Source organism: Corapipo altera, unplaced genomic scaffold, assembly GCF_003945725.1.
Source record: "Corapipo altera isolate COAL_440 unplaced genomic scaffold, ASM394572v1 44b, whole genome shotgun sequence".
Classification (NCBI taxonomy): Eukaryota; Metazoa; Chordata; class Aves; order Passeriformes; family Pipridae; genus Corapipo; species Corapipo altera.
In genome coordinates, this window is record NW_020884932.1 from 3,515,499 (window position 1) to 3,529,157 (window position 13,659).

The following is a 13,659-nucleotide window of genomic DNA, read 5'->3' on the forward strand; positions in this document are numbered from 1 at the left end:
TGTTATTCATCTGTAAAAGAAAACACAAGTCATGGGAACCACTGGTGTCTGAAATAAAAAATGCAGCCATGAGCCATGTCAAAATGTTTATAGAAGAAAATGAAGGAGAAAGGATGTAAATGAGATACAGAAAATCCTAGAATAATATCCCAGTACAAAGCCTGAAGACAAGGTCCTTCAGATGAAGACAACCACTACAGATAAAAAAGAAAAGAGAGCAGAACCTCAAAACTGAGTACTTTCTGTGTTTTGAAAGACTAACTATTTGTATTCACAACAGATAGTTAGTAGCACATTTCTTAGGATCTACCAAGGTGCCTCAGCATTGATGCATGCTGGAAAGGAAGATTATCAGTTAAGAAATTTACTTCCCTATTACCATTTCAGCTTCATGTAATTTCACCAATGATCTGATTTGGGGCTATATATTATGGTCTAGGAGACATTACATTAATTTCACTTTCAACTCTGGGATAAAAATCAAAGCAATATGAAATGCAATCAAATCATGCGGCACCAAGCTTTCTTTATACTTCTAATTTTCAGAATTGACAGCCAAAAAAATAAAAGAAATTCACACATTACTCAAAACTCTCTTTATTAAACTGGAAGAAACCAGCTGTCTAAATACCTGCCTTCAGGTAGAAATCAGAATTTAAATCTAGAGGTCAGACTGACAGTGCAAAATTGGCCCAAGACTCAAAAAAGCCTTTGGGAAGCTGTAGCAGAGTCACCCACACCTTCCTTCACTGAAAATTTCACACCAGGTCCTCTCCATAGCAGAGCAACACAGTAGCGCTTACCCTGTTTATTCCCATAAGCCATAAAAAGAAAAAAAGGAGGCCAAGACCTCGTATTAACAGCAAAAGCAGATGAATGACTAGGAACACAATAACGTAGAACAGAGGGCAGCAGTCTCCAACACTCCTGCTACCTACTACTATGGATTTTTTCCTCCAAATGCAAGTTATTACTGAAGGGCTGAAGGGGTAATAAGCAGAGGTGCCACAGGCCTGTAGGGACTCAATACTACCATCCTCACTACACATAATTATGTCTTAGGAATGTCTTTTTCCACCAAATAAGTTCAGGCACTCTATTCAAATACACTTCCATTTCATACTGTGTATTCAGGTTGGCAGCTCTTTTGGACTTTTTTCACAGCATGGACTCCACCTCAATAGATTCTCATGGACAACTACTTCTTTTTGCCCGGCCTTACAAAATCGTTTTTCCTCCAACTGTGATCATTCAAAGTTCAAGTTGCTTATATGAAAAGGAAACCAATTCTCAGAAAGAACCATTCCAACTTCTTTCCAATAGGTTGACATTTCTCCCAACACTAGGAGGGTGAAAAGAAATCGTGTGACAACTTTACAAACTGCAACACCAAGCACCTCTATGCACTACACTTCAGTAACAAGAGGAAGGAAGCCTGAAGCTGAACATATCTTCTCAGAGCAGTTCAAATCACATAAACACAGTCCATAGTTCACTGTCTGGTTAGGCCTACCATTTACATATACACATCTACCTGCTGAAAAAAATCAGATGCAGTTTTATTTAGTTTCAACCTAACCCACATTATTAAAATATAAGATTTTTCATCAATCTGCTTTTCAAAAAATGTAAGATTCTCAATATATTCTCTTCCACTACTGTTATTTGAATTCTTCATTTATCATTTAAATCTTAACACATGCTTCTACATAGTGACAGCACAAACCTGAATTTTCAAATCCAAATGGCAGAAAAAGAGAGAAGCTAAGGATGTCATATTGATAGCTTGTGCTAGGCCTCTCAGTGTGCTCTACATTCAATTTACAGCTTTTGCAAATAGCCACAATGGCTAACCACAGGAGAGGTCTACAGTTTCTATGAATCATCCTTTTTTTAATACTTGTGAGGTTCCAGTCCTATATTCTTAATTGCCAAGACATTTCCACCAAAGACAGTAATAGCCACATTCAATCTGTCAAGTCTTCTGTCAGCAAAAAATAAAGCTACATTTCATCACACCCTGTGTGATGATTGAAGTTTCTGGACACTCAAAAGACTTATGTCAACCCTATCTGAATGATGAATACTGCCAGAAATTCTTAACATAACTGTATTCATCAGCTGTAGTTTCACACATGGACAAACTGCAGCAACTCCTCTCACACCACTTCCATCTTTCCTTTCTGTCTAGTTCTTTGTAGAAAAGAAACATTTTTTTCTGTACCTTGCACTATTTTATCATCTGTTCAGTTTTGCTTAATATATTTGCAAGTCACAACACATACTGGGGTTGATTAATAACAAGTAATAACATGGACCAGTCAGCGAAATGAACATGTTCCCAAACATACACATCTGCCATTCTTTCCACTGAAGCACTGACTTGAGATTCCTCCTTCTGCCCATACACTCCCTTTCATGAACTCAGACAATTATCTTTAGGACATCCACTCCACTGTCAAATTTGGCTGAGCAAATTAATGAGTTCAAAAATTATCACAGGTGATGTCAGGAGACTGTGTACCAGGACAATGACATGCTATAACAACAAAAAAAAAATTAATTTAGGGTGGTATTTGGAGGTAGGATGTTGCACAATCAAGAAGCACAGAACCGCAATATTATTAAAAGCCAGACAGCTTGAATATATGTACTCAATGACTTGAGATTAGGAATCACAAGTGCAAATTATTTAGCTGAAAAATTCAGAACAACTAGCAAAGGTAATATTAAACAGTAGAAAACTGAGCAAATATCGTGTTCCCTTTTATGGGTTATATCTCTTTGATTGCACAAAGCAAGAAGTTAGTAGTTTGAAACTCACCTGATTCATTTGACTTTAAGGCCTCTTTGATTTGCTGTTTAATTTTCATTGCTTCTTCAGCAGTCAAGTCTCCTTTCTTCAGTGTTACCACTTGAGGCTGCTCATCTTCCTTGTCACTGCCATTGTCACTATCATCATCTGCAAGGGGAAGTTGCTCTCTCTAGGAAAGGGAAATAAAAGCAATTCTGATCTGTTGAAAGAATCTTAGATGATGCAGGACATATACTGCTTCAGGCCTGCTTGCACAATCTGGCCTGTGTGCTGGACAGCAGGGACCTGTGTTCTCCAGCAGCAGATCTGTGTCCTTGAGCAGCAGATATCAGAAAGCTGCATAGAGGAAAACAGGGAAGGAGGTTGTTATCCAGAGTGTGAGAAACCAGAAGATGGGGGGGCCTGGAAATGTGCCTTGGCTAGTAGAGCCAATAAAGTTATAGATATAGTGTGTGAAAGTAAATGTAACCAATAGAAAGTTAGAATAGAGCGTGTGAACCCTGTAGGACCCTTGATAATGTGTGTATTTTTTGGAATAAAGGGAGAACATTGTCTGCACCTCGATGAGGATGCGTCTTTGACTCTCGAGCTCATTTTTTGCATCTTCTCCTTTTACTGATCACCACTCCACATCACAACTGCTAAGGGTGGGCCAGTTCTCTTTGGCCTCACTTTTGCAGAAAGGTTAGTGGGGAGACTCTCTGACAGCTGTCAGTGCCAGGCCCTCCCAACTCACGTTGTCCAAATGGCACTCCCAGTTCCATCACTGAGACATAGCATCCCATTGAAAAAAACCAGCACGGGAGCATGGGCTCCTTCAATTAAAGACCAAAGGAACTTGGAAGGTAAGAAATGCCTTTTGTTCATTACCATCACCATACAAGCACTGTCTGCCACACGACACTAAGGACATCTTAAATGCAGGGGTCCCTTTGAACCTTCTGAGCTGTACTCCAAACAGCACAAAGGGAAATGCGGGCCCATGGTGGCTGGGCTAGCAAAGCTGCCTACGCAAATCACTGCAAGCAGCACTGACACAAGGAAGATCATGCTCCTGTTTCCACTCTCTCAAACTTGTGCTCTGAGACAGAATCATTTGGGATAAAATTTTATAAAAACAAACTTTCTGTCTTGGAAACCTCAGTGCAATAAACCTAAAGTTTGGCAATATAAGAGGAAATGAAAACTTCATTTTATAAGGAAGAATAGATAGTATTACCGTAATCTACTGAATTTACTAAGAGATAGACAAAACACAATCTTTCTAGTGAAGTGAAACAGTTTGTACTAAATTTATTAAAGGCATACATCTGATATTCTAGCTCATAATTAACTGGTTTTAATAAATCATTGTGACTATTACTTTACTGATCAGCCTGGAGAGGTTAGGTGATAAGGGCCTCTTCAGTTCAAGATCCAAAATATACTAGAGTTGAAGCTTAAAAGGCAATACAGGTAAATGGAATCAGTGGTGAAAGTCAATACAATGACTGCTTGTAATAGAAGCTATTTTCACAAGCAACTTGTATATCCACTGTGGCACAAACACAATTCAAATCCAGGTCATGACAATGGGCCACTGGGAAGGGGGCTTCTCTCACTAGGTTAGTTTTTGCTACATACAGCTCAGGGTGGGATCATCCAAACATTTGTGCAAGTACAACTAGGTAAAAACAGAACTCCACAAACAGCACTTCCATAGCTTAAGTTTAAATTTCTTTAGTCATCAAAGAAAAACAACTTTACATGTGCTATACTACCATAATGATGGGCTAATTTCTTAAGGCATCCTGTAAAATCCTAGAGGGAAACACATGCAAAAACCATCTTGGAAACAGAAGAAAAACATGACTCAGAAAGGCTGCCTTTTAACAAGCTGGCTCAAACTCTGTTGCCCCTACTCTGCCTTCCTGGCCATCACACCACAATTTGTGACCTATGTTTGGGCTGAAAAGGAAATTAAAGATCATCCAGTTCCAACACCCGGCCATGGGCAGGGACCTTCCACTAGACCAGGCTGATCAAAGCCCCATCCAGCCCGGCCTTAAACACTTCCGGGGATGGGGCATCCAGAGCTTGTCTGGGCAACCTGTTCCAGTGTCTCACCCCCCTCACAGTGAAGAATTTTCCCCGTATATCTAATCCAAACCTCCCCTCTTTCAGTTTGAACTCATGTTAACTCCTTTCCAACACATTTTTTTTTTTTTACTATATTCTTAGAACACTTTTTTTCCCCCTTTCCCGCCTAGGCTTTGTAAGGGTCAGTTCAACTTCGGACACCACGGCTGTTTCGCCCGCAGCCCCACGGGCCCCTCGGGCACTGACAGGCAGGAACTGGCTGTCCTGCAAGGCCACCACGGCAGCAATGGCCAGGGGGGCACTGCGACGTCTCGCTGCTGTTTTGAACCGCCAACACAGAAGCAAAGACAAGTTACAAAGACTACTTCAGTCATTTTTAAGCGAGGAACAACTGCCCTACAGGGACAAAGCCCTGGAGCGCTGCTTCCGCACCGCCCACCACGGGGGTGGGTATCACAGGTCAGGAAGCGCCGTGAAGCGGGCGCTGCCCCTTCCCACCCCCGGGGCAGGGCGTTACCTTGGTGTCCACCGTGGGGCCCTCCCGATACCCGACCTGCCGCTTGAAGCGGCTGAGGAAGGCGGGCTCGGCCGGCCGCACGTAGGAGACCTGATTCCTCTTGCTCATGGCGGCCGCCCGCGCCCCCCCCCGCCCCGGGGCATCCCCGCGCTTCCGGGCACCCACGACAGACCCGCCCCACTTCCGGAGTGCCCCGGTACGTCACGGGGCGGGGGCGCTCTCAGCCAATGGCGACGGAGAAGGGAGGGAGGGCAATGGCGGCGCCCGCGCAGGCTTCAAGGAGGGGGCGGGGCCGCGCCGCTGAGCGCCAAATTCAAGGGCTGCGCCATCTTGGAGCGGCGGGCGCGAGGTGCTGGTGTCGGCGGGATCATGGCTCCGGGCCTGAGGGGTGAGGGGGGACGGGCGGGAGGTGCCGGGGTCGGCGGGATAATGGCTCCGGGCTCGAGAGGTGGGGGGGCACGGGCGCCCGGGAGGGGCTGAGGGATGTGCTCCCATCGCGGGAAGGGGGGCGGAGCGGAGCGGGGACTAGGGGCGGCTGTGCCCTGCGAGGGCATTACCCTTGTGTGAGAACCAGCGGGGCCAGGTGTGGCCGTGCTGGGGGGGGCTGGTGCCCCACGCGTGGCCCCGGGGGTTCCAATGTGGAGTGCCCGCGGGCAGTGCCCTGCCCTCGGGGATGTCGGGGTACCCGAGGGTCGTCCCTTTACCGGAATCACGGAATGTTCTGAGTTGGGAGGGACCCATAAGGATCATCGAGTCCGACTCCTATGTGTGTGTCCGACAGAATACCCCAAAAATCACACTGTGTGCCTCAGAGCGTTGTCCAAACGCTTCTTGAACTCGGGCTTGTTGCTGTGACCATTTCCCGGGGGAGCCTGTTCCATGCACAGCCACCCTCTGGGGGAAGAACCATCTTCTAATATCCAACCTAAACCTCCCCTGATACAACTTCAGGCCATTGCCGGAGCTATGCAAGTACTTATCGGTCTGATTGCAGTCTTAAAATGCACTGTTTTCTTTGATACCTTACGCGATTGAATAAAAACAACTGTATTAGAAGCTAAAACATTTCTCTGATGTGAGTCAAAGCAGGTAGGTTCGCATAGCAGCAGGGTATTTAGGTAGTATGAATGTTAGAGTAGTGCCTTTGCATGTTTTTATTAGTTCTACTTTTAAAGGAATCATACTGCAATAAAACCTGTGCACTTTTAGAGAGTTTATAAAGTCTTTATTATTGGACTATTTTTGAGGAATCATCTTTCATTGCATTTTACGTATTTTCAAATGTGGTTATGTTACTTAGCTAATATTTTGACTTTATTTTGTGTGTATATAATTTCACGTCAGATTCACCCTTAACTAAAAAATAAGTCATCTTATCTACCTATGGGGTAATAAGTGCCATCTCCTTGAAATGTGAAGCTATGCAAAATGAGGCTTATATCACAGAATCAATTAGGTTGGAAAAGACCTCTGAAATCACTGAGTCCAATCTGTGACCAATCACCACCATGTCAACTAGACCATGGCACTAAATACCACATCCAGCCTTTCCTTAAACACTTGCAGGGATGACGACTCCACCACCAGCCTGGGCAATGCATTCCAGTATCTCATCACCCTTTCTGTAAAGAACTTCTTCCTGATGTCCAACCTAAACCTCCCCTGGTGCAGTTTAAGACTGGGTCCTCTTGTCCTGTTGCTTGTTGCCTGGTAGAAGAGGCTGGCTACAACCTTTCAGGGAGCTGTAGAGAGTGACAGAGTTGTAGAGAGCCTCCTGTAGGCTAAACAACCTCAGCTCCTTCAGATGCTCCTGATAGGACTTTTGCCCCAGATAATGTAGAGGAGAGCTTTATGTATTACAGAGTGATCAATATTACTTCATGATAGTAAAAGTAACCCAGCTAGTCAGTTGTGCAGGTTTAGGATATTGAGGTTTTGCAGTCGTGTCAGTAAAGCTATTTCATTTTGTAATGGTTTGTCTGCATTAAGTTTGCAATCTTTAAAATACAATGGGAAGATATAATACTACTAGCATTTATGTTTCCAATTCTCCAAAACACTTGCAAAACCTTATATACATTAACTTAAGAAACTACTCATTGCACATACACTGACAAGTTCGTGCAAGGACTGGAGCTTTCTCTACCTCTGTAACAACTGCAATCTTTCTGCCAAAGGAAGATTGTTACCAAGTATTTTTGTGTGGTTCTGATTTGTGCATGACATTTATATTTATAAGGCTCTCTGTTTATCTCCTTCCGTACTACTTACAGTATTTGCTATTTAAGCAGGTTTTTTGAGCAATAATTTTATCTTGTTTAATTTGTATGTGTGTGTTTCACTTTCCTTTTATAGGAGATTTACGTGACTCTGCCATATCTTCGTTGAACTCACCGAGGTAAAGTAGTATTGACCAGTTCCCATATAAGAATAATCACATTGCACAAAAAGTGCAAACAAAATCTAGTATGACTTTGTGAAATAATTTAAAGCTTTTTATTTCAGTCTTTTCCTGCACAAGATTGTTGCCTTTCTCTCCTAACTTCCTAATAGGTTTAAAAAGAGTTTCTCTTAAAAAAACTGTTGCTCTGAGGTGTTGGGTTCAGTAAATTCTCATTTGTCGACTAACTCTGCAACTGAACTCTGGAATTTAATCTGTAGAAATATTCCACTAGGAACTTTAATTTTGTGAGGAAGTCTCAAACCTAAACAAAAAACCAAAAAGCCCTCCTCTAAATACATGCTGTTTGTGCCACAACTCAGAATAATGTTATTCAATGAAAACATATTCGGGAAGTTAGTTTGGTGTGTCTTAAATCCAGTATAACATCTTCCCTTTCTCAGCTGCTGCTTGTGTTTTTAGCCCTTTCCTCAGCCACTCCCCGACTGCATATGTCAGTCATGAAGACCCTTTCCCACTTTTAAAACTATTCTCTTCCTTTCTCTTTAATGTCTCAGAGGTTTTTTTGATTTTTTAACTTAACGCGGAGTCTTTTTTCTCCGTGGTCTTTTTAGGCAGCACTTGTATACTGAAAGTAAAAATCAGTAGCAGTTATAACACCCTCCTGCTATAACTGCCTTTTGGGAAAGAGTGAAGAAAGGTAAATCCAAGCTTGCTACCACTTCATGTAAAAATTTATAATTCTTTAATATTTTGTGGGTATATTGGTTTTATTCCAGAACTCCTCAAAGCTTTAATCTAAGTCGTGCCCAGTTACTTATTCAAGCTACAGTTGTCCATTGATAAATGCTACATTTATCCATTGATAAATGTGATGAAGGGTTAGGAACTTGCTATGCCTTACTTGACTCATTGATCAAGAATTAGTACTTCATTCCCTTCCTGTGAGGAGCAAAGAAAAATGCTAATAACTTTCCTGCTGGACTGTAGCATCAAGTGCTCCATTTGTCTATTAAAACTTTCAGTAGGAAGAAGGATGCTTGAAGCCCATAGTCTTAGAAACTAGTGAAACCTTCACTACAACACTGGTTTTATATATCTCAAGTTCATTGTGAAATGTGTTCTTTTAGAGCTAAACTTACATGCAACAGCAATAAATTCCAGTAACTGCATGTTCTTTGTTTTTTAAATCTGCCACACTTTTACCTTTAATAAACCTTGTAGTGAATTGATGTTCATCTAGAAGTGGTATTTCAGGAGACACCCTTGTATGACTTCACGTACTTAATCTCATTGTTGTGATTATATTTTATCAAACAGCTGATAGATGTATTTTGAAGCAATCTAATGCATAAAAATTCATTTAGTGTTGAAGGTGATGCTATCAAAGTTTTTGTAAGGGTGCGTCCCCCCTCAGACAGAACTGCATTAACCGATGGAGATCAAGGCTTGTGTTTATCTGTTCTTTCATCAAATACCATCCGCCTGCATTCGAAGCCTGAGCCAAAGATCTTCACTTTTGATTATGTTGCAAATATGGAAACAACACAGGTAATTACTTCCAGAATCTCGTACCTATTACAGTTTTTCCCCAAATTTCAGCAACTGCTAATGCTAAGCCTTTCTACAGATGTAGTGCCTTAGGTGTGATTTTTTGCAGTGGTCAGATTGGTAACACATTGTTATAGTACAAAAATGCTGCATGAGATTTTGCTCTTTAAATAATTTTGATGTGTTTTTTTTTTAATTAATAATTTCTTTGATTAAAGTTTGCATTAAAATTGAAGTTTACATTTGTAAATGTTACAGTAACACCATAGAAAATAAGTGTGCCTGTTGAGACAAACATATAAAAATAACTGGCAGTCAGTAGCTGACATTAAAGATGTGATTTGTATTTAAGGAACTTATGAGTTTATCTTCCGTTCGCCTCAATTCTCTTAATTTCCTTTAATTTCTGTCAGAAAACCCAAACCAAACCTCCCAAAACCCTAACCTGCTGTAGGCTGTTATTTGTAGCTAGGCTCTTCTTGCAAGCTGAGGCAGACAGTTGAGCAGGTTTGTTGAATGTGCCCTTGTGCAGTGACAAATGTTAGAAGTTAACTAGATTTGATAAGTGTCATAAGGCTCAGTTTTGACCTACTGATGGTATAAACTGCTTAACCACTGGATCAAAATTAATATTGTATATTCAAAAGCTATTACTATGATGTTGAGTTGTTGTATTTTTCTTTCAGTTTATTGAGGAATACAGTTTTGTCAGAGGGAGTGATTTATGTGATGGGGACTTAGGATATGTTGTTTTGCTGTGATAACTCCAGGGTCATTGTACATATCTAATGTTAAGGAATGCATCTATTTTATACACTGTAAAGTTATGACACGGGAAACACTGATATAAAAGAGACCAAAACAAGTGGTGCCAAGTGCCTTCTCTCCCTTGTCCCCAGGAGTCTGTGTTCTCAAGTGTGGCTAAAAATATTGTTGAATCTTGTATGAATGGCTACAATGGAACCATCTTTGCATAGTAAGTCATTTCAATAGCAATTACAGTTATTTCATTGCAATTGCAACATTTGAGGAGATTGTGCTAATGAATAGTTGTGGTTTTAAGAGCCAGAGCCTGCTTAATGTTACAGTAAACTTTAGAAGTGCTTCCTTCTGTTGCACAACATAAGGAATGTTCTTGCAACATTGAATAGTACTTCTTACTCTTCTTCTGGAGGAATCTATTTGCAGGTGTTATGCTTCAGATATTTACAGCTAATAATGTGGATTGTAAACTCATTTCAGTTTTACTATTATTTGTCTAAAAAGTAGTTTTATTGTACTATTAAAGAGAAAATTAGTTATTTTCAGTATATCCATAGTAAGATGGAATGAAAATTACTTTAGCTTGATATTTGGCCAGCTTGGCTCTTTAGTGACTCTTAGCTGCCTGTGGGAAAACTCATTAATGATAATTTTACTGGTTTTTAGCCTAGCACAGCTTTTGCAAAACTGTGAAGTCCACTTTGTTACAATAAACAAATGGGAAATGAAGTGAAATTGCCCTGAAGTTTCTCTAGCATAATTAGTAACTACACTAAAAAAAAAAAACCAGCTCTAAAAGAAGAAATACTTCTAAGTCAAATATAACCTTTTGTGCACTACTGAGTGACACAAAACTCAAAAGATTGACCCAAAAATTAGTTTATTGTATACATCTGAAAGCCTTCATTTTAGTGCTAAATTCCACTATTTAACTTTCTGAGAGAAATAAGGAAGAAAATGGTGGGTGGTGGGGAGACAAAAGGTGATTTATCCCAAGAAATTTCTTAGTAAAATTTGCTGTTCTACTTTTATACTTTTCCAGCTGACTGATTTCTCAACTTGCTTCTATGTCTCTTTACCTTCAGTTTAGAAGAATTTTTGTTTGTTTGTTTTGAGCTTTGAGTTTTCCTTAAAAGATGCAGATTAATGAAAAACTCAGAGCCAGAATAAAGCTTTATCTAACTTTTTTTTTCTTTTGTTAGTGGCCAGACGGGGTCAGGAAAAACTTTTACTATGATGGGTAAGTGACTTCTTAATTTTTTTATCTTGAGAAATGTTGTATTGCTCAAGCACCAGGGCTAATTTACATTTTTGTGTTCTTGTAGATAACTGTAGGAAATGGTGTAGTGCTCAGTGCTTTATATCAAAAGAGTGAAGTATAGGTACTCTCCTAAATGTTTTTGAAGATCTAGGGGGTTTTTTTTTGCTGTTTTTAACAGGAGATAATCTTTTCAGTTAAATAAAACATTTTTAGTAGGTTTTCTCAAAATTATTATTCTGCTGGTTTCCATTTTTGACTGATATCCCTTGCATGTGTAGAAATATATTCTAGTGTGCATAGACCCATGTTCTAGTATGGGTCTTCCATATTAAAATATGTTGAGATTCTCAAAATAACTGTTTGCTACCCAACCAGACATTTAAGGCCTCTCTGTTTGTGAAGGAATCCCCTTGTAATCCTATTCTTCATGTAGTGGTGATTTTAAATGCATCAATCATAGAATCACAGAATTATTTGGGTTGGAAGAGACCTCCACGTTCCAGTCCAACCTTCAACCAATTACCACCGTGTCGACTAGACCAGAGCACCAAGTGCCATGTCCAGTTGTTTCTTGAACACCTGTAGGGATGGTGACCCCACCACCTTCCAGGGCAGCCTGAGCCTCCCCTGGCACAACCTGGGGGCATTTCCTCTCATCCTGTCACTTGTTGCCTGGGGGAGGACCCGATCCCCACCTGGCCACAACCCCCTTTCACATCGTTGTAGGGAGCAATAAGGTCATCTCTGAGCCTTCTTTTCTCCAGAATAAACAGTGTTGTGCTTGACATTAGAAAGTTATTGAAATAACTAAAACCATTTTGGTTGATATTTTTGAGGACTACGTAGAAATTAAGTAAACATAGGGACAAATCCCACCCCTCTTTCTCGTTCTTGAAATCAGTATTAAGTAGCTGTATTGGTATACCTGCACATCTGTGCATGTTTCCTTTGGAAGCCCAAATAGTTGATGCCAGTTTAGACTTAAGTAGCCTATGGACAGGTGAAATAAACCTTCATAAGCATTGTTTAGACTACATTTTACTTTGATTATGGAGTATTATCTTAGATCTTGAAAGTTGATTTTATTGCAGTTCTTCTGTAGTTTTGTCGTAAATTGATTGACTAAATGTGGTTGCTGAAATCTTCTGTAATGACGTCTTGAAAAGGTGAACCATTACTCTTGAGGTAGTACTAATAATTATTTTTTTTGATTAAAAATCTCTTTAGGACCATCTGATTCTGACAATTTCACTCACAGTCTGAGAGGTGTAATTCCACGGAGCTTTGAATACTTATTTTTTCTAATTGAGCGGGAAAAAGAAAAGGTACATTTATTTTATACTTATTGTTGCAGTGAAATTAATGTCTCAAAGTAAAGATTAGTTAAGGCTGATAAACGGTGTATGCAGTTGTTAAGTTACTAAGATTGTTGCCATCTTGCATCAAATTTGTTAATGAGAAACATTTGCATCTAGGACTCTACCAAATTATTGTACAGTTTCTTTTGAGTCTAAAAATGCAAGTAGGTTTCTGGATGTTGGTTGTCATCTGGGCATCAGAAATGTCCAGTATGCAGAATATATATGCAAACTGGTAGGTTTGGATATGTGTGAAAAGAGACTCTCTCTACCATACAATGCCAGACTTAATAAAACCAGTCTGTTTACAATGTAAATTACTGTGTTTTTTTCAGGCTGGCAGTGGAAAGAGTTTTCTCTGCAAATGCTCATTTATTGAAATCTACAATGAACAGATATTTGACTTGCTAGATTCTGCTTCAGCTGGACTCTTTCTCAGAGAACATATCAAGAAGGGAGTCTTTGTTGATGGTGCTGTTGAACAGGTGTTGTCATCTGCTGCTGAAGCATACCAGGTATTTTTTCTCACTTTTTAATGTTTGGATTATTTATCTTGATGTTTATTTGGTAAATATTCCTCTGATTAAAGCACATTTTTCTTTCCACAGTGTCTGTGATGCCTTCTTCCCCTATTTCCGTACTCTACAACACAGTGTAAAATAGCTGTTTCTAGGCAATGCTTCCTGACTATCCCACACCTGTAATAAATCATATACAGTTCTGAAGTTTGGAATATATGAATGCAATTACAGTAACCCTTCCCTAGTGCTTACCCTACACATCTTCGAAATAGTAACAGAAAACCCCATTTCCTGCTAATTGGACAGTGTGTGTTCCAGAATTGTCAGATTTATTTCTCCATGAATGATACACATATGCGTAGTAGTTGTGTGACTTCAAATATTTTTTTGCTTC

At 40.2% G+C, this 13,659-nt stretch overlaps 2 protein-coding genes across 8 annotated transcripts in view; one reads left to right on the forward strand and one right to left on the reverse strand.

The window, feature by feature from the left end:
- KIAA1143 (KIAA1143 ortholog) overlaps nucleotides 1–5,580 on the reverse strand; it is a 28,675-nt gene extending 23,095 nt beyond the window's left edge. For all 6 annotated transcript variants that reach the window (XM_027659509.1, XM_027659513.1, XM_027659510.1 and 3 more), the window contains exons 1-2: nucleotides 5,412–5,580; nucleotides 2,825–2,984 (exon numbers count right to left, since the gene is read on the reverse strand). In XM_027659509.1, coding sequence (XP_027515310.1) covers nucleotides 2,825–2,984; nucleotides 5,412–5,519 — 268 coding nt within the window. In that variant the 5' untranslated portion in view covers nucleotides 5,520–5,580. The remainder of the gene's footprint in view (nucleotides 1–2,824; nucleotides 2,985–5,411) is intronic.
- Nucleotides 5,581–5,704: 124 nt separating this feature from the next.
- KIF15 (kinesin family member 15) overlaps nucleotides 5,705–13,659 on the forward strand; it is a 37,149-nt gene continuing 29,194 nt past the window's right edge. The window contains exons 1-7 of one of the 2 annotated variants that reach the window (XM_027659453.1): nucleotides 5,705–5,799; nucleotides 7,767–7,809; nucleotides 9,180–9,363; nucleotides 10,263–10,339; nucleotides 11,328–11,365; nucleotides 12,614–12,711; nucleotides 13,080–13,259. In XM_027659453.1, the coding sequence (XP_027515254.1) occupies nucleotides 5,781–5,799; nucleotides 7,767–7,809; nucleotides 9,180–9,363; nucleotides 10,263–10,339; nucleotides 11,328–11,365; nucleotides 12,614–12,711; nucleotides 13,080–13,259 (639 nt within the window). In that variant the 5' untranslated portion in view covers nucleotides 5,705–5,780. The remainder of the gene's footprint in view (nucleotides 5,800–7,766; nucleotides 7,810–9,179; nucleotides 9,364–10,262; nucleotides 10,340–11,327; nucleotides 11,366–12,613; nucleotides 12,712–13,079; nucleotides 13,260–13,659) is intronic. The other variant, XM_027659452.1, reaches the window with a different exon arrangement.